We start from the raw sequence: 22929 nt of genomic DNA on the forward strand, positions 1-22929 counted from the left end.
TGGGGCAACACCCACCCGGTTCCTACTCCACTAGAGTAGCTTTCCCAAGAGAGAGAATAGGACACTGCTGTTTATTTCCTAACCAGCAGTCTGTCCTGAGTGAATCGCTCAAGATGACCCTCGATTCTTGAACCCGGAATTAAGGTGAGGAGTATTTTAACAATGACTTGGTCAGAGATCGCTGGTGAAGGATTGAAGAATTTAAACGACTCCAATTATCATCAAATCAAGGTTTATTGTAAAACCCAGGTCAAAATCATCAACAGAAGAAACACAATAAAATCTTATGCTCTAATACAACTAAGTCTATTCAAAGGTAATATAGCGGACACAACGAAAATTCTTATGATTACACAGGTTTTAGCAATATCATAAGGCACAAAACAAGTTCCCTTCCCCAAAGCCTCAACCACTATTAAAGTCAAGGGAGTTTCGCAAGCTGCTGCAGAGTACTTACGGTCACAGGCTGCAGAGGTCAAGTCAGGGGTGCAGAGGTCGAGCCAAGAACCAAGAGACCCCCAATTGAAAACACAGCCCCTTTTATATTGCTTTACCTGGCTTTGTTCTGTGATCGGCCAGCCCCTTTTGCATTGAAAAAGGTAAGTTTTAAAGTTCCCGCTGGTCCCGCCCCCTTTGAGCCGGTCAGAGCTGTATGTTTCCGGGTATTCCTTGCAGGTCCGCTTCTTCCAGCTAGGCAGACCTGCGCGATTTGAATTTGGCGCTGGCTCCACCCCCTTCTTTCAGTGAGTTTCTGCCGGCAGCTTCTGTCAAGCTTGGAGTACCTCCCCCAGGTCCGCCTCCAACTTGGTTTTTTTCAGACCTGCGCGATTTGAATTTGGCGCTGGCTCCGCCCCCCTCCTCCCAGTGAGTTTCTGCCGGTAGCTCCTGTCAAGATTGGAGTACCTCCCCCAGGTCCGCCTCCAACTTGGTTTTTCTCTACCGCTGATTTTCTAGGGGCTTTTCCAGCGCAATATGCTGGACTCAGACAGTCTGATTTCTAGTTTAACGAGGTTAGGCTCTTCTGTGGAGAATTTCAGTGTCTTCCAGCTGCTCCGGAGATGGCTGCTATTCTCACCTCGCTATGTTGATGGGGTGTTAATTGGATTCTGCTCTGGTGGAGGCCAGGTCATTTACATTTGCATGGGGCTATGACCATCCCATTGTCCTGCTTGCATGCAAGCCTCCTGTGTATTCCCGTGCCCCTTTGTCTGTGTCTTGATGTTATCTTGTTGTCTGGCTCCTTCTTCCTTGTAGCTCCTAGGGGGGTGTTTGTAAATATTTATGTACTTATGTCCCTACTCAGCTCAGCGGGCCAAGCCTGCTGGGAAAACTGGTTCTGTTATCTTGGCTGAAAAGTCAGTTTACAGTCTCTGAGTTTTTCCAAAAGGGCCGAATTGCCCGAAACCTTACAGAAGGCGATATGCTGTCGCTGTGTGATGTGGGAGCTGGGCAGGCGATGTGCTGTAGCTGTGTGATGTGGGAGCTGGGCAGGCGATGTGCTGTCGCTGTGTGATGTGGGAGCTGGGCAGGCGATGTGCTGTAGCTGTGTGATGTGGGAGCTGGGCAGGCGATGTGCTGTAGCTGTGTGATGTGGGAGCTGGGTAGACGATGTGCAGTAGCTGTATGATGTGGGAGTTGGTCAATCTCATTCCGAGCTGCAGTGACGACATCTGCAGCAAGTGTTTGTTGCTTGCGGAATTTCAGCTGAGAGTTGATGAGCTGGAGTCTGAGCTTCAGACACTGCGGCACAGCAGGGTGGGGGAGAGTTACCTGGAAGCTTTGCTTCAGGAGGCAGCCACACTCCTTTGGTTAGTACCTCAAATTTGGTCAGTGGTCAGGGACACAGAGTGTGATTCTAAGTGAGGCAGGTAGAGGGATCCTGAATTCAGGGACGGAGGAGCCTCAGATCTTGACCTTGTCCAACAGGTACGAGGTACATGCTCCCTGTGTGGATGAGGAAATGGGCTCGAGGGAAGATGAGCTAGCCGACCACTGCACCATGGTACAGAAGGCCATTCAAGTGGTGGGAGCAAAAAGACAAGTCGTAGTTGTGGGAGATTCTATAATTAGGGGGATAGATAACATCCTTTGTAAGCAGAATTGAGAGTCCCACATGGTATATTGCCTGCCCGGTGCCAGGGTGAGGGTCATCTCTAACAGGCTGGAAAGGATATTGGAGTGGGAGGGGGAGCATCCAGTTGTTGTGGCTCACATTGGCAAAACAAGGAAAGAGGACCTGTTGGGGGATTATTGGGAACTGAGAATCAAATTAAAGAACAAGTCCTCAAGGATTATAATCTCTGGATTACTATCAGAGCCACGTGCAAACTGGCACAGGGATGAGAAAATTAGGGAAGTAAATACGTGGCTAAAGGAGAGAAAGTGGCTCCACTTCATGGGGCACTTGCATCAGTATTGGGACAGGAAGGAATCTGTAACGTTGGGACGGTCTCCACCTGAACCCATCTGGGACCAGAGTTCTGGCTGACAGGGTATATAGGATGGTCACAGGGACTTTAAACTAGCAAAGGCTGGGGAAGGGAAGGTGAAAACTACAAGAAGTATAATTGTTAATAGGAATCAAAGCAGCAGGTCAGCATGTGAGGAGAAGGTAGAGGTTAATAGGATTGACAGGCAGGGTCGGTCTAACAACTACGGAGGGGAAAGGAAATGTAAAAAAAATCAAAGTGTAAGGAGACTGTGAGAGTGAAAGATGGGGATGAGGCTGAATGTTATCAGAGATTAATAAAGGAGGTCAGATTGTGGGAAAAGCGTAGTGCATGAGACAATCCTGCAAGGGAAAAATAAATTAGCAGAACACATTTACAAATCTTCTGCCTAAATACACGCAGTATTCGGAATAAGGTCAATGAGCCAACGGCATAAATAGAGACAAATGGGTATGATTTGGTGGGGATCACTGAAACACAGTTACAGGAGCACAGGGACTGGGAGTCGAATGTCCAAGGATACTCAGTATTCCCAAAGGATAGACAGGATGGAAAAGGAGTGCTTTATTGGTTAAAGATGACATCAAGGCTGTATTAAGAAATGATATTGACACCAAGGGCCAAGATGTTGAATTAATCTGGGTGGAAATCAAAAACAAGGGGAAAAAAACTTCTTGATAGGAGTAATTTACAGCCCCAATACTGGTATAAACCAAAAAATAATTAGGGTTTATGAGACCGGCATAATGGTAATCCTGGGTGATTTTAATATGCATATAACTGGATTAATCAAATTGGCAAGGTAGCCTCGAGGGAAATTGCATAGACTGTATGAGGGATTGTTACTCAGAGCAATATGTATGGAGCCAACCAGGGAGCAGGCTATTTTAGATTTAATATTATGTAACAAAGAAGGGTTGATAAATAGTCTTGGCGTTAAGGATCCTCTTGGAAGGAGTGATCACAGCATGCTGGATTTTCAAATTCAGATTGAGTGAGAGAAGACCGAGTGCCGGGATGTTAGAGTTTTAGCATTGGGCAGAGGTAATTATACAGGCCTGAGGAAAGAGTTGGCGCAAGCAGATTGGGCACGGATAATTGAGGGTTGGGCAATTGAGGGACAATGGCGGATGTTCAGGGAGATATGAAACTCCTCTCAATTAAAGTATATTAATGAGGCGGTGGAATTGTAAAAGGATGAAAAATGTTCCATGGCTAAACAAGGAAGCCAAGGATGACATAAAGACAAAAACTAGGGCATACTAAAAGCTAGTGGTACGCTGAAGCATTGGCAGAACTTTAAGGTTCAGCAAAATGATCCTAAAACTAAAATCAAAAGAGCTAAATTAAACTACGAATAGAAAATAGCAGAATATATAAACACTGATATCAAAAGCTTCTATAAAGAGGAAGAGAATAGCTGAAGTAAATATTGGCCCTTTAGAAGATGATACTGGTGAGGTAATAATGGGAACCCCATTAGGGGAGGCGGTGGTGTTGTGGTGTTTCCACCTGATTCGGAATCCAGAGACCCAGAATCATGCTCTGCGGACCCACGGTCAAATCCCATTATGGCAGATGGTAAAATTTGAATTCAATGAAAATCTGGAATTAAAAGTCTAGAAAATGACCATGAAACCATTGTCACTTGCCGAAAAAACTCATCTGGATCACTAATGTCCTTTAGGGGAGGAAATCTGCCGTCCTTACCCGGTCTGGCCTACGTGTGACTCCAGACCCACAGCAATGTTGTTGACTCTTAAATGCCCTCAGGGACGAGCAATAAATGATGGCCCAGCCAGAGACACCCACATCCCATGGACAAATTTTTAAAAAAGAGTTGGCGGAGGCACTGAACCAATATTTTGCCTCTGTCTTCAGGGTAGAAGATAATTAAAAAATTCTCAAAACTGCAGTTAATGCAGAGGAACCTGGTACAATAACCATCACTAGGGAAATGGTATTGAATAAACTGATGGGATTAAGGGCAGTTAAGTCTCCTGGACCCGATGGCCTGCACCCGAGGATATTAAGGGAAGTGGCAGCAGAGATAGTGGATGCATTGGTTATGATATTTCAGAATTGCTTGGATTCTGGAAGGGTCCCAGTGGATTGGAAACACGCTAATGTGATGCCCTGATTCAAAAAGGGAGAGAAGCAAAAAGTAGGAAACTATAGACCAGTTAGCTTGACCCCTGTGGTGGGGAAGTTGCTGGAATCAATCATTAAGGAGGAGATGACTGAACATTTGGAAAGACGAATCTCAATCCACCATTGTCAGCGTGGTTTTATGAAAGTACGTCATGCTTGGTAAACTTGCTAGAGTTCTTTGAGGACATAAACGGCAAGGTGGATAATGGGGAACCTGTGGATGTGGTATATCTAGACTTCCAGAAGGTGTTTGATAAGGTGCCGCATAAAAGATTGATCCAGAAGTGAGATCGCAGGGGATTGGGGGTAGAGTACTAGACTGGATTGAGGATTGGCTGGCTGACAGAAAGACGAGGGTTGGGTTAAATGGGTCCTTCTCTGGCTGGTGAGCTGTAACTAGTGGGGGTGCCGCAGGGGTCAGTCCTCAGACCACAACTGTTTACAATCTACATAAATAACCTGCAAGCAGGGACGGAGTGTAACGTAGCAAAATAGGTGGGAAAGCAGGCAGTGAAGAGGAGCTACAGATTTTACAGATTGGGGGGGGGCACTGTAGCACAGTGGCTAGCACAGTTGCTTCACAGCTCCAGGGTGCCAGGTTCGATTCCCGGCTTCGGTCACTGTCTGTGCGGAGTCTGCACATCCTCCCCGTGTGTACGTGGGTTTCCTCCGGGTCCTCCGGTTTCCTCCCACAGGCCAAAGATGTACAGGTTAGATGATTTGGCCATGCTAAATTGCCCTTAATATCCAAAAAAGGTTAGGTTGAGTTACGGGGATGGGGTGGAGGTGTGGGTTTAGGTAGGGAGCTCTTTCCAAGGGTAGACCCGATGGGCCGAATGGCCTGCTTAGGCACTGTAAATTCTATGATTCTATGATATAGATAGGCTCGAAGATTGGGCCAACATTTTGCAGATAGAGTTTAATGTGGATAAATGTGAGATTATCAATTTTGGCCAAAAAAATAGAAAGGCAAATTATTACCCGAATGGAAAGCAGATTCAAAACACATCTGGGCAGAGGGATGTGTGTGTCTTTGTTCATGAATCACAGAAAGTCGGTATGCAGGTACAGCACATAATTAAAAAGGCAAATGGAATGTTAGCGTTTATTGCAAAAGGACTGGAGTATAAAAGTAGAGAAGTGTTGTCGCAATTGTATAGGGTGTTGGTGAGACCACATCTGGAGTATTGTGTCCAGTTTTGGTCTCCTTATTTGAGGAGGTATGAGGTGGCATTGGAGGCAGTTCAGAGGAGGGTCACCAGATTGATTCCAGGCTTATATAGTTTTGGTTTCTACGCGCTGGAGTTTAGAAGAATGATAGGGATCTGATCAAGGTATATAAAATACTAAGAGGGATTGAAAAAGTAATGTAGACCAAATATTCGCCCTTGTGGGGTAATCTAGAATGAGAGGTCACGGATAGAGGTTGAGAGGCGGTAGATGTAAAACTGAGATGAGGAGGAACTACTTCTCGTAGAGGGCGGTGAATTTGTGGATCTCGCTGCCTCATAGTTTAGCACAGTGGGCTAAACAGCTGGCTTGTAATACAGAACAAGGCCAGCAGCGCAGGTTCAATTCCCGTACCAGCCTCCCCGAACAGGCGCCGGAATGTGGCGACTAGGGGCTTTTCACAGTAACTTCATTGAAGCCTACTTGTGACAATAAGCGATTATTATTATAGTGCGGTGGAATCGGAGTCATTAAGGACATGGGGAAGAGGCCGAGGTGGATTTGAGATCTGGAAGCGATCAGCCATGATCTGATTGAATGGCGGAGCAGGCTCGAATAGCTGAATGACTTACTTCTGCTCCAATAGCCATATTTCTACATTTCTGTGTCACTCCAGACTCTCAGCAATGTGATTGACTATTAATTGCCATCTGAAACCCCCTTAAAAACCACTCAGTTAAATGACAATTCGGGATGGGGAACAAGCACTGATCTTGCCAGCCATGGTCACAGGGCGTGAAAGAATAAAACAAATTCTAACAATGAGAGGGGAATTGAAGGAATCTGGATTTGAAGGATCTATTCCTGCCGAACTACGACAAGTTGAAAGATCTAATAATATTTCTGGACTACGCCAAGTTGTTAGATTCCTAGTATTATTCGATTGTGTAAAGTTGAAGGAATTTATAACATTTCTGCTATTCGGTTACCAGTAGCACTTTGCGAATACTGGGACTCAGCAGAAACTTCAGTTAAAACTTCTCAGGTGCCAAAAGGAATTATTTTATTTGTCTTCTATTGATTACAATTTGAAAGTCATTTAAAAGGCAATTCGTAGACAATTTGAAGCTTTCAGAGAATCAACACATTATCTTCGTGCTTAGGCAGACAGCTCGAAAGTAACTTTTAAAAGGTCAAAGTCTGGAAATGAAACATGAAAAAGAGAGAGAGAGAGAACACTACTATAGAAACACATTAAAACACTACATCACTACAAAGACATACTGACAGACTAACAGACTGACAGACGCAGAGAATTAAAGACAGACTAACAGACTAATCAGACTAACAGACTGACTGACAGACTGACAGACTCAGAATTAAAGACAGACTAAAATGGCGGGCGGAAACTTTTCAGTTATACACTTTCATATCTGTCTTAAATCATCTAATCACACCCCAATATAATCCTAATTGGTTTGGGTTAGACTCAAACACATTTGGTTTGACCGCAAGCCGTCCATCTTCAATGTGCAACATTAGCTTTAAATGTTGCGTATCTGCATACTTGTCTATGTTAAGGAATGAGATATTCTGCTTAATCTTTACCAACAAAAACTGGTTTTAAGCTAGCTTGGCTAATGTAACAATGGAGACTTCATGTCGAGAAAGCTGGAATCAAATATATATTTGATTCAATGCTCTACAAGCTGCACTGGAATCCTGCCACCTCGTTGCCATGAAATTCAGCCCTTGTCCTTGACAGCAGCACAAGCAGTGTCAAATTGTCTTGCAACTGTGCTGTTTTAATCTATGATGGAATTATGCTGTTTCATGTATCTATTGAAGCTATATGTTTTGAGATGACCTGAGGTTATGGGTGCTGAAATTCTCATTTTTAAATGGGTATTTAAAACTGGGGCTTAATATTTATGCTTGAACAGCTATCTTTTACCTATACTAGTTGTATTAGAAATACCTGGCTTCGACAGGAATGCTCCCCAAATATATTGACACCATTATGAAGCCGAGAGAAAGGCCTTTGACCTTTCTGATCTTACACTTCAAACTCTGACGTCTTAAGGTGGCAACACTCAAACCTTTTAAATATCCGTCCTTTGGTCAGAAGCTCCCACATCTCTACAAATCTCACTCCTAAACTAAAAGTTAAATTCTGAAATGTATAAACCCTGCTCTCCGCCTGGACAGAAATTGTCACTTTTTGCTCTTTTCCCGCAGTGTCCTTGTGCCGAGAGAGTTCCAGAAATTATACTATGGTTCCAATGGGACTTTGCTGACAGAGAAGGGCGCAAAACTGGTGAGTTATATCTTGCAAACTTAGATCAAACTGACTTAAACATACTGATCGAGCATTTATTTCAGTCTTTTAGTTCCTCCCCACCCCTCTGGTGAGTGTTAATTATATGAAACATCTCGGGTATCAGGGTCAGTCCTGTACATTGTCCAAGTTTCCACTCTTTAGATATCAGCCCTGGCACTGATCGCTGGAGTGTTGTTGAGAGATATATTGTGAATTTTCCTTACCCTGTGATCCAAACTCCAAGCATTTAGGGGAGCCGGTGGCATAGTGGTATTGTCACTGGACTTGTATTCCAGGGACCCAGGGTAATGCTTTGGGGACCCAGGTTCGAACCCCACTACGATAGATGGTGAAATTTGATTTCAATAAAAATATCTGGAATTATAAGTCTGATAATGACAATGAAATCATTGTCGCTTGTTGTAAAAAAAACATCTGGTTCACTCATTCCCCCCAAATCCTGGCCTTACCGAGGTGTCTTTGGAGGAAGGCCAGAGGTGGGCATGGCCCAGAAACAGAGGCAGGCCCATTTCAAGGTTTATCTCTGTGGATGAGAACATTTAATTCGAAACAATTAATAAAACAATACAAATTAATGTTCAGGGCCGGGATTCTCCGAGCGTGCCGGGTCGGAGAATCGCCGGGGGGCGTGCGAGATTCCCGCCACGCCGCTCCGACACTGGGCTGCCAATTCTCTGGTGGAGAATCGGCGCCAGTCGCGCACAGCGCAGTCGCCGCGGTGCCAGTCGAGGCCGCTGAAATAGGCCCCCACGGCGATTCTCCGCGGGCGACCAGCCGGACTCCCGCTGGCATGGTTTACATCTGGTACCACCCGGGAGATGGGACCCGCGGCCGTGGTGGCGATCCTGGTGGGGGCGGGGGGAATCTGTGTCCGGGAGGGGGCGTCAGCGGTAGCCAGGCCCGCAATCGGGGGCCACCGCGATCTGGGAGGGACCTACCTTCCTCCGCGCGGGCCCGCTGTGTGGCTCCATGTCGCCATGTCGGTGACGCCTGCGTGAGGTGGGCCGCCGCGCGCATCCGCGGACCCGCTGGCGAGGAAAACGCCCGGAGTGATTCTCGCTCATTTTACGGCGGGTGTGGGGTCTCAGTCTCCAAAAAGGAAAAATCCCGGCCATGCTTCCCAACACCCACGCCCCCTTCACCCTGTAGAATCCAACAGAAGCGACGCAGGAACGCGTGGTAAGGATCGCCATGAACAAAGGTTTATTATAGTACACACAATAATTATTACCTACCCAATTACGGGGGGAGTTTGTACATTGAGGTAAAGGGAGGGGGGAATCATTTAGAGCATAGTCCTTGGCCCCCAAGGGGATCAAAACAGACCCCTCTTAACCCCCCCCAAATCCACCTTCATACAGTCCTCCACTGCCACCCTCAAATTCCTCCGCTGCCACCCTCAAACCCCTCCGCTGCCACCCTCAAACTCCTCCGCTGCCACCCTCAAACTCCTCCGCTGCCACCCTCAAACTCCTCCGCTGCCACCCTCAAACTCCCCGCTGCCACCCTCAAACTCCTCCGTTGCCACCCTCAAACGCCTCCGCTGCCACCCTCAAACGCCTCCGCTGCCACCCTCAAACTCCTCCGCTGCCACCCTCAAACTCCTCCGCTGCCAGCCCCAAACTCCTCCGCTGCCACCCTCAAACTCCTCCGCTTCCACCCTCAAACTCCTCCGCTGCCACCCTCAAACTCCTCCGCTGCCACCCTCAAACTCCTCCGCTGCCACCCTCAAACTCCTCCGCTGCCACCCTCAAACTCCTCCGCTGCCACCCTCAAACTCCTCCGCTGACACCCTCAAACTCCTCCTCTGCCACCCTCAAACTCCTCCGCTGCCACCCTCAAACTCCTCCGCTGCCACCCTCAAACTCCTCCGCTGCCACCCTCAAACTCCTCCGCTGCCACCCTCAAACTCCTCCGCTGCCACCCTCAAACTCCTCCGCTGCCACCCTCAAACTCCTCCGCTGCCACCCTCAAACTCCTCCGCTGCCACCCTCAAACTCCTCCGCTGCCACCCTCAAACTCCTCCGCTGCCACCCTCAAACTCCTCCGCTGCCACCCTCAAACTCCTCCGCTGCCACCCTCAAACTCCTCCGCTGCCACCCTCAAACTCCTCCGCTGCCACCCTCAAACTCCTCCGCTGCCACCCTCAAACTCCTCCGCTGCCACCCTCAAACTCCTCCGCTGCCACCCTCAAACTCCTCCGCTGCCACCCTCAAACTCCTCCGCTGCCACCCTCAAACTCCTCCGCTGCCACCCTCAAACTCCTCCGCTGCCACCCTCAAACTCCTCCGCTGCCACCCTCAAACTCCTCCGCTGCCACCCTCAAACTCCTCCGCTGCCACCCTCAAACTCCTCCGCTGCCACCCTCAAACTCCTCCGCTGCCACCCTCAAACTCCTCCGCTGCCACCCTCAAACTCCTCCGCTGCCACCCTCAAACTCCTCCGCTGCCACCCTCAAACTCCTCCGCTGCCACCCTCAAACTCCTCCGCTGCCACCCTCAAACTCCTCCGCTGCCAGCCTCAAACTCCTCCGCTGCCACCCTCAAACTCCTCCGCTGCCACCCTCAAACTCCTCCGCTGCCACCCTCAAACTCCTCCCGGTGATGGGTCAGCCGGAGTCTGAGGGTTTCCAGAGGGGCGGCCTGGGTGGGCTCCCAAATGACCAGAGCATCAGCAGAGGGAGCATCAGGGGCCTGCACCTTGTACCAAAGGGTTTGAAACATCGACGGCAGCAACGACCCAGACCACCCGGGTCCCAGGGAGCACATACCAGGTCCATGGACTTGGCACCAAGTCGCTCCTCTCCTCAGCAAGCCCGACCATTGTACAGAGTCTTCCTTCCTTCTCACTCCCCCTGAAGAGCCATGGCGCCCAGCTCTCACTTGTCAATACTTGCGCCAATGTGACTTCTGCCTAAGAGATGCGGGGCATCACGGGAGGGCGGAGCTTCGCGGGTGGGCGGGGCATCACGGGAAGGCGGAGCATCACGTGAGGGCGGCGCATCACGGGAAGGCGGAGCATCGCGGGAGGGCGGCGCATCACGGGAAGGCGGAGCATCGCGGGAGGGCGGGGCATCGCGGGAGGGCGGAGCATCGCTGGAGGGCGGGGCATCACGTGGGGGCGGCGCATTACGGGAGGGCGGAGCATCGCGGGAGGGCGGCGCATCACGGGAAGGCGGAGCATCGCGGGAGGGCGGGGCATCGCGGGAGGGCGGCGCATCACGGGAGGGCGGAGCATCACGTGGGGGCGGCGCATTACGGGAGGGCGGAGCATCACGTGAGGGCGGCGCATCACGGGAAGGCGGAGCATCACGGGAGGGCGGCGCATCACGGGAAGGCGGAGCATCGCGGGAGGGCGGGGCATCGCGGGAGGACGGAGCATCACGTGAGGGCGGCGCATTACGGGAGGGCGGAGCATCGCGGGAGGGCGGGGCATCACGGGAGGGCGGGGCATCACGGGAGGGCGGCGCATCACGGGAGGGCGGGGCATCACGGGAAGGCGGGACGCGGGAGGGCGGGGCATCGCGGGAGGGCGGGGCATGGGTGCTCAAACTTCGATTTCTCCGCCGTTTCTCAGACAAAACCTTTTTCAAATTTGAACGGCTCTCTGCCCAATGACGAAGCGCCGAACCCAGCCTATTAACTGTCAGTAACACGTGCTGCGCTCTCCTTTTTGAGAGAGAGAGAGCTGACTGGTGGTGATTGAATCTGTGGATCATCACACCTCAGGTGAGGGGCAAGTCGGAGACGGGAATGGAACCCACGCTGCTGGCCTCGCTTTCCATCACGAACCAGCTGCTCACCCGACGCCGCCGCTAGCCCCCCCGGTCCCGGCATCGCTGATTTTGGCGTGGTAAAACACCCGCTAATTCGCCGTTTCAGCCGGCACTTAGCCGCTGAAACAGCGAATTCAGTCCATTATCTTCCAGATACCCAGGAAGTTGCTGTAACTCGGAAATCCTGAGGCAACTGCACAGATTTTCGAGGGATCTCAGCACATTCTGGATTGGCTACCCACTGAAAACATGGCAGATAACAGCCGTTCAGTGGCCTGACAGTCTCTCAGGGGAAGGTATAACCCTGTTCATGCTGTGACATTGAGCGATGAAGGTGGGATTTGAATGTCTGGTTGATCAAGTGACGCTGTCCATTCCAATCTTCAGAGGGCCTCACATATCATTGTGGCTTGCTGCACCTTACAATCTGATGCTGCAAAGGAGGGGATCTTGCCAGCTGCTGACATGGACGAGCTTCACATGTCCTCCAATTGCGAGGGCATTGAGAGGGATGAGGGTGAAGAAGATGAGGGAGCAGGGGTAGAGAACAGTGGGCGGGATTCTCTGATCCTGAGGCTAAGTGTTGACGGGACGGGATCTCCGCCGCGGTTCCCGACGGTGTCAACACGGCCTCAGGATCAGCAATTCTGGCCCCTGCAGGTTCACGCCGCTCCAGCTGCTGAAATGGCCGTGGAATGGGCGCCGGGGGAAGCGTGCATGCGCAGCGGGTCCGGCACGAACCCGCGCATGCGCAGTCCCACCGGCGCGATATCCGCCCATGCGCGGTGTCTCCCTTGTCCGCGCCGGCCCCAACGCAACATGGCGCAGGAGTACAGGCGCCAGCGGGACTCGGCGTTTGACTGGCACCACGTCAACCACACCAACGTCGGGGCGGCGTTGGGCGATTCGGATTCTCCGGTGGCCCCAGGCTGAGAGAATTCCGCCCAGTGTACTGACCAAACAAGGCAGGCGTGCAACATGAAACGTGAAGTTCCAGGTAGGCGATGACAAGATACAATGATGATCCACTTTAACCAGTGTCCTCCATGCTGGGCCCAGCTTACCATCTTCATCGGAATAGGAATTAGCAGCAGAAGTCAGCAATTCAGTCCCTCGAGCCTCCTCCCCCATTCAATCAAATCCTGGCTGATCTCTTCCTGACCTCAAATCCACGTCCCCACCTGCTCCCCACATCCCTTTAATCCGTTTTAAAAATCAGAAATATATCTATCTCCTTCTTGAAAGTGTTTAATGATTCAGATTCCACCGCACTATGGGACAGCGAGTTCCACAAATTCACCGCCCTTTGCGAGAAGTAGTTCCTCCTCAACTCAGTTTTACATCTACCACCTCTCAATCTATACCTGTGACCTCTCGTTCTAGATTACCCCACAAGGGGGGAACATTTGGTCTGTGTTTACTTTATCAGTCCTTTTAGTATTTTATGTTTCCTCCGGGCGCTCCGGTTTCCTCCCGCAAGTCCCGAAAGACGTGCTTGTTAGGTGAATTGGACATTCTGAATTCTCCCTGTGTACCCGAACAGGCGCCGGAATGTGGCGACGCGGGGATTTTCACAGTAACTTCATTGCAGTGTTAATGTAAGCCTACTTACATAGAACATGGAACATTACAGCGCTGTACAGGCCCTTCGACCTGTGACAATAAAGATTATTATTATACTTTTTCATACACCCCCGCTGCTCTCATCCTTATCTCAGTGATCCACTTGAATCATAAAATCACAGAATTGTTACGGTGCGGGAGGAGGCCATTCAGCCCATCATTGTTCCAACCGAGCATCATGGCTTTGTGCCATGCCCTTGCCTTTTCCCCTTTGTCCTGCACATCGCTCTAAACAAACAATCATCTAATTCCCTCCTGAATGCCCTGATTGAACTTGCCTCCACCACATTTCCAGGAGGGGCATTCCGCACCCCAACTACTTGTGTGTAAAACCTTTTTCTCTCTGGCAGACAGAGTTGAGGATTGTCAGAGGACACAATGGACATAGATAGGTTGGAGACCTGGGCAGAGAAATGGAAAATGGAGTTTAATCCGAACAAATGTGAGGTAATGCATTTTGGGAGGTCTAACATAGAGGGGAAATGTACAGAAAATGGCAAAAGTTTTAGGAATATAGAAAGCCAGAGATCTGGGCGTACAGGTTCACAGATCTTTGAAAGTGGCAACACAAGTGGACAAGGTAGTCACGAAGCATCCGGAATGCTCGCCTTCATTGGACGGGGCATCGAGTATAAAAACTGGCAAGTCATGCTGCAGTTGTATAGAACCTTGGTAAGGCCGCACTTGGAATATTGCGCACAATTCTGGTTCCCACACTACCAGAAGGATGTGGAGGCCTTGGAGAGGGTGCAGAGGAGGGTTTACCTGGGCTGGAGGGTGTTAGCTATGTGGAGAGGCTGAATAGACTCGGACTCTTTTCATTAGAAAGACAGTGGTTGAGGGGCGACCTGATAGAGGTCTACAAGATTATGAGGGACATAGATAGAGTGGATGGGCAGGCACTCTTTCCCAGGGTGGAGGAGTCAGTCACCAGGGGGCATAGGTTTATGGTCCGTGGGGCAAAGTTTAGAGGAGATGTGCGAGGCAGGTTTTTTACGCAGAGGTTGGTGAGTGTCTGGAATGCGTTGCCAGGGGAGGTTGCGGGAGCAGATACATTAACGGCGTTCAGAAGGCAACTTGACAAATGCATGGATAGGATGCATATCGAGCGATACGGCACAAGGAGTTGCTGAGGGTTTTGGCAAAGGTTGGCCTTATTCTGTGCTGTATTGTTCTTTGCTCTTTGAATGAGTGTATACACTCTTATGTCACTATGATCTCATCCGAGGAGGTTAGACTGACCTCAGGAGGAAGTGGCCTTTCTGCAATGTGATAATACTTGTGAAAGGGTGTTTGTTCCACGCCTCAGATTGTGCAGCATTTTCTTGAACTTTACCAACATTTCACTGGCTACAACAGCCGACAACCGGATATAACCGCAGCACCACACGTGGCAGAATGCTGGCTCAAGGAGGTCAATCTCCATTTAATGCACATCGTTTTCATGTGTGAGTTTGATTGTCATAGTGCAATGCAGATTTGGGGCTCAGTCAGCCAATCAGCGATGGTGTGCTACTCCTGGAGCACCGCAGGCCCTGTGGCCTGGACCAAGGACGTCAGGACGGCCGTCGCTCTATCAGTGTTGACATCATTCCGCTTGTGTGTCAGCACAATGACATCAGACGGACTCCACCTTCGGACGTTACGATATGTTGACTGCATCCAGCCTGGCGTTCCCAGATTTGTCTTTGCGGTTCCAACATCGGTGTTCGGGCAGCATCCGGGAGCTTAGCATCCGACTGGGATTCAGTGGAATGCTGGCCCTCAACCATCCTCTGAGTCCGGGAGGTGACCTAGGGTGTCCCACCTGCAAATGTGACTCACGGCATCACGCCGGGCGAGGCAAGACGGGCCGGAGAGAGCTGGCAGCCGCAAACCCCGAGGCCACCCCAATCTCCAATAGAGGAAAGAGGACGCCACCCCCCTCAACGTTACTCGCACATGGAGATCCACCCACGGACTCGGGGGCTCGCCCCAGTGACACACACAAGGAGAACCACCCCCCAAGTGATATGGGAACCCACCCAATGGACCACCGCAGAGGGACCCCTGGCAATGCTCCCTGGCAGCGGGCAGTACCAGGGTGCCAGAGGGCATTGCCACGGAGCAGTACCAGCGTGTCAGATGGCATTACCATGGAGCAGTACCAGGGTGCCAGAGGGCATTGCCACGGAGCAGTACCAGGGTGTCAGGGGGCATTGCCACGGAGCAGTACCAGCGTGTCAGATGGCATTACCATGGAGCAGTACCAGGGTGCCAGAGGGCATTGCCACGGAGCAGTACCAGGGTGTCAGGGGGCATTGCCATGGAGCAGTACCAGCGTGTCAGATGGCATTGCCATGGAGCAGCACCAGAGTGTCAGATGGCATTGCCACGGAACAGTCCCAGGGTGTCAGATGGCATTGCCATGGAGCAGTACCAGGGTGTCAGGGGCATTGCCACGGAGCAGTACCAGGGTGTCAGGGGGCATTGCCATGGAGCAGTACCAGGGTGTCAGGGGGCATTGCCACGGAGCAGTGCCAGGGTGTCAGAGGGCATTGCCATGGAGCAGTACCAGGGTGTCAGGAGGCATTGCCACAGAGCAGTACCAGGGTGTCAGAGGGCATTGCCATGGAGCAGTACCAGGGTGTCAGAGGGCATTGCCATGGAGCAGTGCCAGGGTGCCAGGAGGATATGCCGGGGTTCCAGGGGAAAGTCCCAGGGTGCCAGAGGGCAGTGCCAGGGTGATGGTGCTCTGCTGGGGAGGAAATGCCAGGGTACTGCCTGGGCATATCCCTCTCCTCCCCGGGGGCTATATCTGTGCGTCCCCTGCAGCTTCCATTGACCTGGATCACAGTTTTAAACACCGATTGTAAATCCAGCCATCGTGATGTCACGCCGGTGAGGGAATAATTCTAAATGTGAGAACAAACAAACAAAGAACAAAGAAATGTACAGCACAGGAACAGGCCCTTCGGCCCTCCAAGCCCGTGCCGACCATGCTGCCCGACTAAACTACAATCTTCTACACTTCCTGGGTCCGTATCCTTCTATTCCCATCCTATTCATATATTTGTCAAGATGCCCCTTAAATGTCCCTATCGTCCCTGCTTCCACCACCTCCTCCGGTAGCGAGTTCCAGGCACCCACTACCCTCTGCGTAAAAAACTTGCCTCGTACATCTACTCTAAACCTTGCCCCTCTTACCTTAAACCTATGCCCCCTAGTAATTGACCCCTCTACCCTGGGGAAAAGCCTCTGACTATCCACTCTGTCTATGCCCCTCATAATTTTGTATACCTCTATCAGGTCTCCCCTCAACCTCCTTCGTTCCAGTGAGAACAAACCGAGTTTATTCAACCGCTCCTCATAGCTAATGCCCTCCATACCAGGCAACATTCTGGTAAATCTCTTCTGCACCCTCTCTAAAGCCTCCACATCCTTCTGGTAGTGTGGCGACCAGAATTGAACACTATACTCCAAGTGTGGCCTAACTAAGGTTCTATACAGCTGCAACATGACTTGCCAATTCTTATACTCAATGCCCCGGCCAATGAAGGCAAGCATGCCGTATGCCTTCTTGACTACCTTCTCCACCTGTGTTGCCCCTTTCAATGACCTGTGGACCTGTACTCCTAGATCTCTTTGACTTTCAATACTCTTGAGGGTTCTACCATTCACTGTATATTCCCTACCTGCATTAGACCTTCCAAAATGCATTACCTCACATTTGTCCGGATTAAACTCCATCTGCCATCTCTCCGCCCAAGTCTCCAGACAATCTAAAGCCTGCTGTATCCTCCGACAGTCCTCATCGCTATCCGCAATTCCACCAACCTTTGTGTCGTCTGCAAACTTACTAATCAGACCAGTTACATTTTCCTCCAAATCATATATATACTACAAACAGCAAAGGTCCCAGCACTGATCCCTGTGGAACACCACTGGTCACAGCCCTCCAATTAGAAAACCATCCCTCCATTGCTACTCTCTGCCTTCTATGGCCTAGCCAATTCTGTATCCACCTTGCCAGCTCACCCCTGATCCCGTGTGACTTCACCTTTTGTACTAGTCTACCATGAGGGACCTTGTCAAAGGCCTTACTGAAGTCCATATAGACAACATCTACTGCCCTACCTGCATCAATCATCTTAGTGACCTCCTCGAAAAACTCTATCAAGTTAGTGAGACACGACCTCCCCTTCACAAAACCGTGCTGCCTCTCAATAATACGTCCATTTGCTTCCAAATGGGAGTAGAATCCTGTCTCGAAGAATTCTCTCCAGTAATTTCCCTACCACTGAGGTAAGGCTCACCGGCCTGTAGTTCCCGGGATTATCCTTGCTACCCTTCTTAAACAGAGGAACAACATTGGCTATTCTCCAGTCCTCCGGGATATCCCCTGAAGACAGCGAGGATCCAAAGATTTCTGTCAAGGCCTCAGCAATTTCCTCTCCAGCCTCCTTCAGTATTCTGGGGTAGATCCCATCAGGCCCTGGGGACTTATCTACCTTAATATTTTTTAAGACACCCAACACCTCGTCTTTTTGGATCACAATGTGACCCAGGCTATCTACACCCCCTTCTCCAGACTCAACATCTACCAATTCCTTCTCTTTGGTGAATACCGATGCAAAGTATTCATTTAGTACCTCGCCCATTTCCTCTGGCTCCACACATAGATTCCCTTGCCTATCCTTCAGTGGGCCAACCCTTTCCCTGGCTACCCTCTTGCTTTTTATGTACGTGTAAAAAGCCTTGGGATTTTCCTTAACCCTATTTGCCAATGACTTTTCGTGACCCCTTCTAGCCCTCCTGACTCCTTGCTTAAGTTCCTTCCTACTTTCCTTATATTTCACGCAGGCTTCGTCTGTTCCCAGCCTTTTAGCCCTGACAAATGCCTCCTTTTTCTTTTTGACGAGGCCTACAATACCACTCGTCATCCAAGGTTCCCGAAAATTGCCGTATTTATCTTTCTTCCTCACAGGAACATGCCGGTCCTGTATTCCTTTCAACTGCCACTTGAAAGCCTCCCACATGTCAGATGTTGATTTGCCCTCAAACATCCGCCCCCAATCTATGTTCTTCAGTTCCCGCCTAATATTGTTATAATTAGCCTTCCCCCAATTTAGCACATTCATCCTCGGACCACTCTTATCCTTGTCCACCAGTACTTTAAAACTTACTGAATTGTGGTCACTGTTACCAAAATGCTCCCCTACTGAAACATCTACCACCTGGCCGGGCTCATTCCCCAATACCAGGTCCAGTACCGCCCCTTTCCTAGTTGGACTGTTTACATATTGTTTTAAGAAGCCCTCCTGGATGCTCCTTACAAACTCCGCCCCGTCTAAGCCCCTGGCACTAAGTGAGTCCCAGTCAATATTGGGGAAGTTGAAGTCTCCCATCACCACAACCCTGTTGTTTTTACTCTTTTCCAAAAACTGTCTACCTATCTGCTCCTCTATCTCCCGCTGGCTGTTGGGAGGCCTGTAGTAAACACCCAACATTGTGACTGCACCCTTCTTATTCCTGATCTCTACCCATATAGCCTCACTGCCCTCTGAGGTGTCCTCTCGCAGTACAGCTGTGATATTCTCCCGAACAAGTAGCGCAACTCCACCTCCCCTTTTACATCCCCCTCTATCCCGCCTGAAACATCTAAATCCTGGAACGTTTAGCTGCCAATCCTGCCCTTCCCTCAACCAGGTCTCTGTAATGGCAACAACATCATAGTTCCAAGTACTCATCCAAGCTCTAAGTTCATCTGCCTTACCCGTAATGCTCCTTGCATTAAAACATATGCACTTCAGGCCACCAGACCCGCTGTGTTCAGCAACTTCTCCCTGTCTGCTCTGCCTCAGAGCCACACTGTCCCTATTCCCTAGTTCTCCCTCAATGCTCTCACCTTCTGACCTATTGCTCCCGTGCCCACCCCCCTGCCATACTAGTTTAAACCCTCCCGTGTGACACTAGCAAACCTCGCGGCCAGGATATTTATGCCTCTCCGGTTTAGATGCAACCCGTCCTTCTTATACAGGTCACACCTGCCCCGGAAGAGCTCCCAGTGGTCCAGATAATGGAAACCCTCCCTCCTACACCAGCTGTTTAGCCACGTGTTTAGCTGCTCTATCTTCCTATTTCTAGCCTCACTGGCACGTGGCACAGGGAGTAATCCCGAGATTACAACCATCGAGGTCCTGTCTTTTAACTTTCTGCCTAGCTCCCTGAACTCCTGCTGCAGGACCTCATGCCCCTTCCTGCCTATGTCGTTGGTACCAATATGTACAACGACCTCTGCCTGTTTGCCCTCCCCCTTCAGGATGCCCTCTACCCGTTCGGAGACATCCTGGACCCTGGCACCAGGGAGGCAACATACCATCCTGGAGTCTCTTTCACGTCCACAGAAGCGCCTATCTGTGCCCCTGACTATAGAGTCCCCTATTACTATTACTCTTCTGCGCTTTGACCCTCCCTTCTGAACATCAGAGCCAGCCGTGGTGCCACTGCTGGCTGCTGCTGTTTTCCCCTGATAGGCTATCCCCCCCGACAGTATCCAAAGGGGTATATCTGTTCGAGAGGGGGACAACCACAGGGGATTCCTGCACTGACTGCCTGCCCTTTCTGGTGGTCACCCATTTCTCTGCTTGCACCTTGGGTGTGACCACATTTACATAACTGCGATCTATGACGCTTTCCGCCACCTGCATGCTCCTAAGTGCATCCAATTGCTGCTCCAACCGAACCATGCAGTCTGTGAGGAGCTCCAGTTGGGTGCACTTTCTGCAGATGAAGCCATCCGGGACGCTGGAAGCCTCCCGGACCTGCCACATCTCACAGTCAGAGCACAGCACCCCTCTAACTGACATCCTGGACCCTGGCACCAGGGAGGCAACATACCATCCTGGGGTAGATATGGCGGGAAGCCCGCTGATTATATCTACATTTATAGATATCAGGATCCTCGTTTCATCACCAGCGAGGGGCGGGGCTAATCGCAAAACAAAATCTTGCCAGCGTGATTATTGATGTTTGCGCTCCCAGCGGAAGCAGCCGCAAAAATCGTGTCCCATGAGTGAGCAAGAACATGGCAGATGGAATATAATGTGGAATAATGTAAGATAGTCCACTTTGGGAGAAGGAGCAGATGTGCAAAATATTTCCTAAATTGTAAGAATTGACCAAGTGTAAATGTACAATGGGACCTGTGTGTCCAGGTGTGAAAGTCACTGAATTCTGACATGCCTTTATCACGAGAGGGTTTGAGTACAGGAGGAGTCAGTGTGGTAGTCACCACTGTTGTATTATATTGTATATATGGGTATTACGGTAAGGCCCCTGTACTACAGGTACGGGGGTAGAACCCTGCCTGCTGGCTCCGCCCAGTAGGCGGAGTATAAATGTGTGTGCTCTCCGAGCTGCAGCCATTTCGGCAGCAGCTGTAGGAGGCCACACATCTCTGTGTAATAAAGCCTCGATTACTCTCTACTCTCGTCTCGTCGTAATTGATAGTGCATCAGTCAGGTCTTGCTTCAGTTATATAGAAGTCTGCTTAGACTGCCCCTGGAGTACTGGGCGCAGTTTTGGTCCCCTTACCTCAGAAAGGATATTCTTGTCATTGCGGGAGGTTCATCAGGCTTGTTCCGGGGATGGTGCGACTGTCTTATGAAGAGAGACTGAGCAAACGTTTCCATTACAATGATTCATCTCTTTTCCAGACCTGCCGGGTTTTCCCTGCACTTGTTTAAAATTTCAGATGTTCAGTCTCTACACAATTTTGCTTTTATTTCAATGTTTGAAACGTTATACGGAATGGGACCTGAGCCAATGGGAAATAGCTCGTCTAACCGGTGATGTCAATGGTGATGCTGGGGAGAGGGGTCATGATTAGGCCAATATCTGTGAACCTTCACACCAGCACCAGAACACGTTTTCACCTCCCTGTGAGAATCACTCCCCATCTCAGTGAAACTAGAGTTCCCCCTGCCACCCCTAGAATGCTCGCTCAGTGTCTTTGATACATTGGTTCTCTGGTGGTAATGCTGTTTAATATATTGAAGAAGAATTGTCAATGTGTTCTCTTGGGATGTGCTGATATTTCAGAGGTTTTAGTCTGACGTTTAACCATCTTCCTACAGCATCACTGTTACTACCAAGGCTCCATCAGAAGATTCCCTGGATCCCAGGTCTCTGCAAGCACCTGCTCAGGACTCAGGTAAAAAGACTGACAATTAATTCTTGGGTTTTTTCCTCTTTTCTGTGGGCTTAAATATTCCCATTTTTAACCTATCGGCTGCTAGTTCAATTGGGTAAAGGTGACTGTCTGACTGTGGTGGGAGGTATTTATTCACAGTGAGGATTCTCTCTAAGACAGTCCCTCAGAGTGAGGTTGACTTTGTTTCCGCTCCGGTTCAATGGGTGATGAGTCTGACGTGAATCTGCAGACTAGACCACGTGGGGGACAGGTGGGGCTTGAAGGGTTGGGAGATGGATCTTCTGCGCCATCTTGGAACGCACCCCAGGACTCCTGCTCGCCTGACCGTACGCTGGCCGCCGATACCCCCGCCACCGCCGACCAGCCACAATGGTTCACCATTCGTCTCGTGGTCATTGATGGTGCATCAATTTATTGTGCTCGGTGTAAAGCCTCCGGCAGCTGGACCCAAGAATGGGGGCAGTGCAGGAGAGCATACACTTTAATACAGAGCCTGCTGGATAGAGCCAGCAGGCTGGGATTTACTGTAATGACTGGAGTACACTGGCAGTGTTCCGCAATACATGTAATGTATGTTCAGTGGTTTACCACAGTATACTCCCTCCGGAACCTTCGATTTTGCTTCTTCATGTTCCCGACAAAGACTGCCAATAAGTTCAGTGCCTTCCTGAGTGAGCCTTCTCCATTTTGATTGGCCACAAAGCAGGGTCTCCCATGAGTCTGTGGGTATGTCTGATCTCTTGACGGATGCTTTGAGCACATCCCTGAAACATTTCTCTTCTCCTCCTGGCTGTGTCCTGCCAGGATTGTGCTTTGAGAAGAGCAGTGCTTTGGTGTCAGGCGCATCAAATACAGGGGCTGGTTTAGCACACTGGGCTCAATCAATGAAGTTACCGTGAAAAGCCCCCATCGCCACATTCCGGCACCTGTTCGGGGAGGCCGGTACGGGAATTGAACCCGCGCTGCTGGCCTTGTTCTGCATTGCAAGCCAGCTGTTTAGCCCACTGTGCTAAACCTGCCCCTTACTCTGAGACTATGTCCTCTGGTCCTAGACTCTCCCATAAGGGTTCTCTCAGCATCTCCCCCGTCAAACCCCCTGAGAATCCGATATGTCTCAATAAAGTCACCTCTCATTCTTCTAAACTCCAATGAGGACAGGCCCAACTTACTCAACCTCTCTGCTCAAGAAAATCCCTCCATACCTGGGATCAACCTAGTGAACCTT

General features: G+C 50.2%; 1 protein-coding gene across 1 annotated transcript in view; it reads left to right on the forward strand.

Annotated features, from left to right (window-relative positions):
- The window catches only part of LOC140409438 (disintegrin and metalloproteinase domain-containing protein 9-like), a 956416-nt gene that overhangs the window by 21962 nt on the left and 911525 nt on the right, over positions 1–22929 (forward strand). The window contains exons 3-4 of the mRNA XM_072497871.1: positions 8010–8088; positions 21628–21704. Coding sequence (XP_072353972.1) covers positions 8010–8088; positions 21628–21704 — 156 coding nt within the window. The remainder of the gene's footprint in view (positions 1–8009; positions 8089–21627; positions 21705–22929) is intronic.

Source organism: Scyliorhinus torazame, chromosome 3, assembly GCF_047496885.1.
Source record: "Scyliorhinus torazame isolate Kashiwa2021f chromosome 3, sScyTor2.1, whole genome shotgun sequence".
Lineage (NCBI taxonomy): Eukaryota > Metazoa > Chordata > Chondrichthyes > Carcharhiniformes > Scyliorhinidae > Scyliorhinus > Scyliorhinus torazame.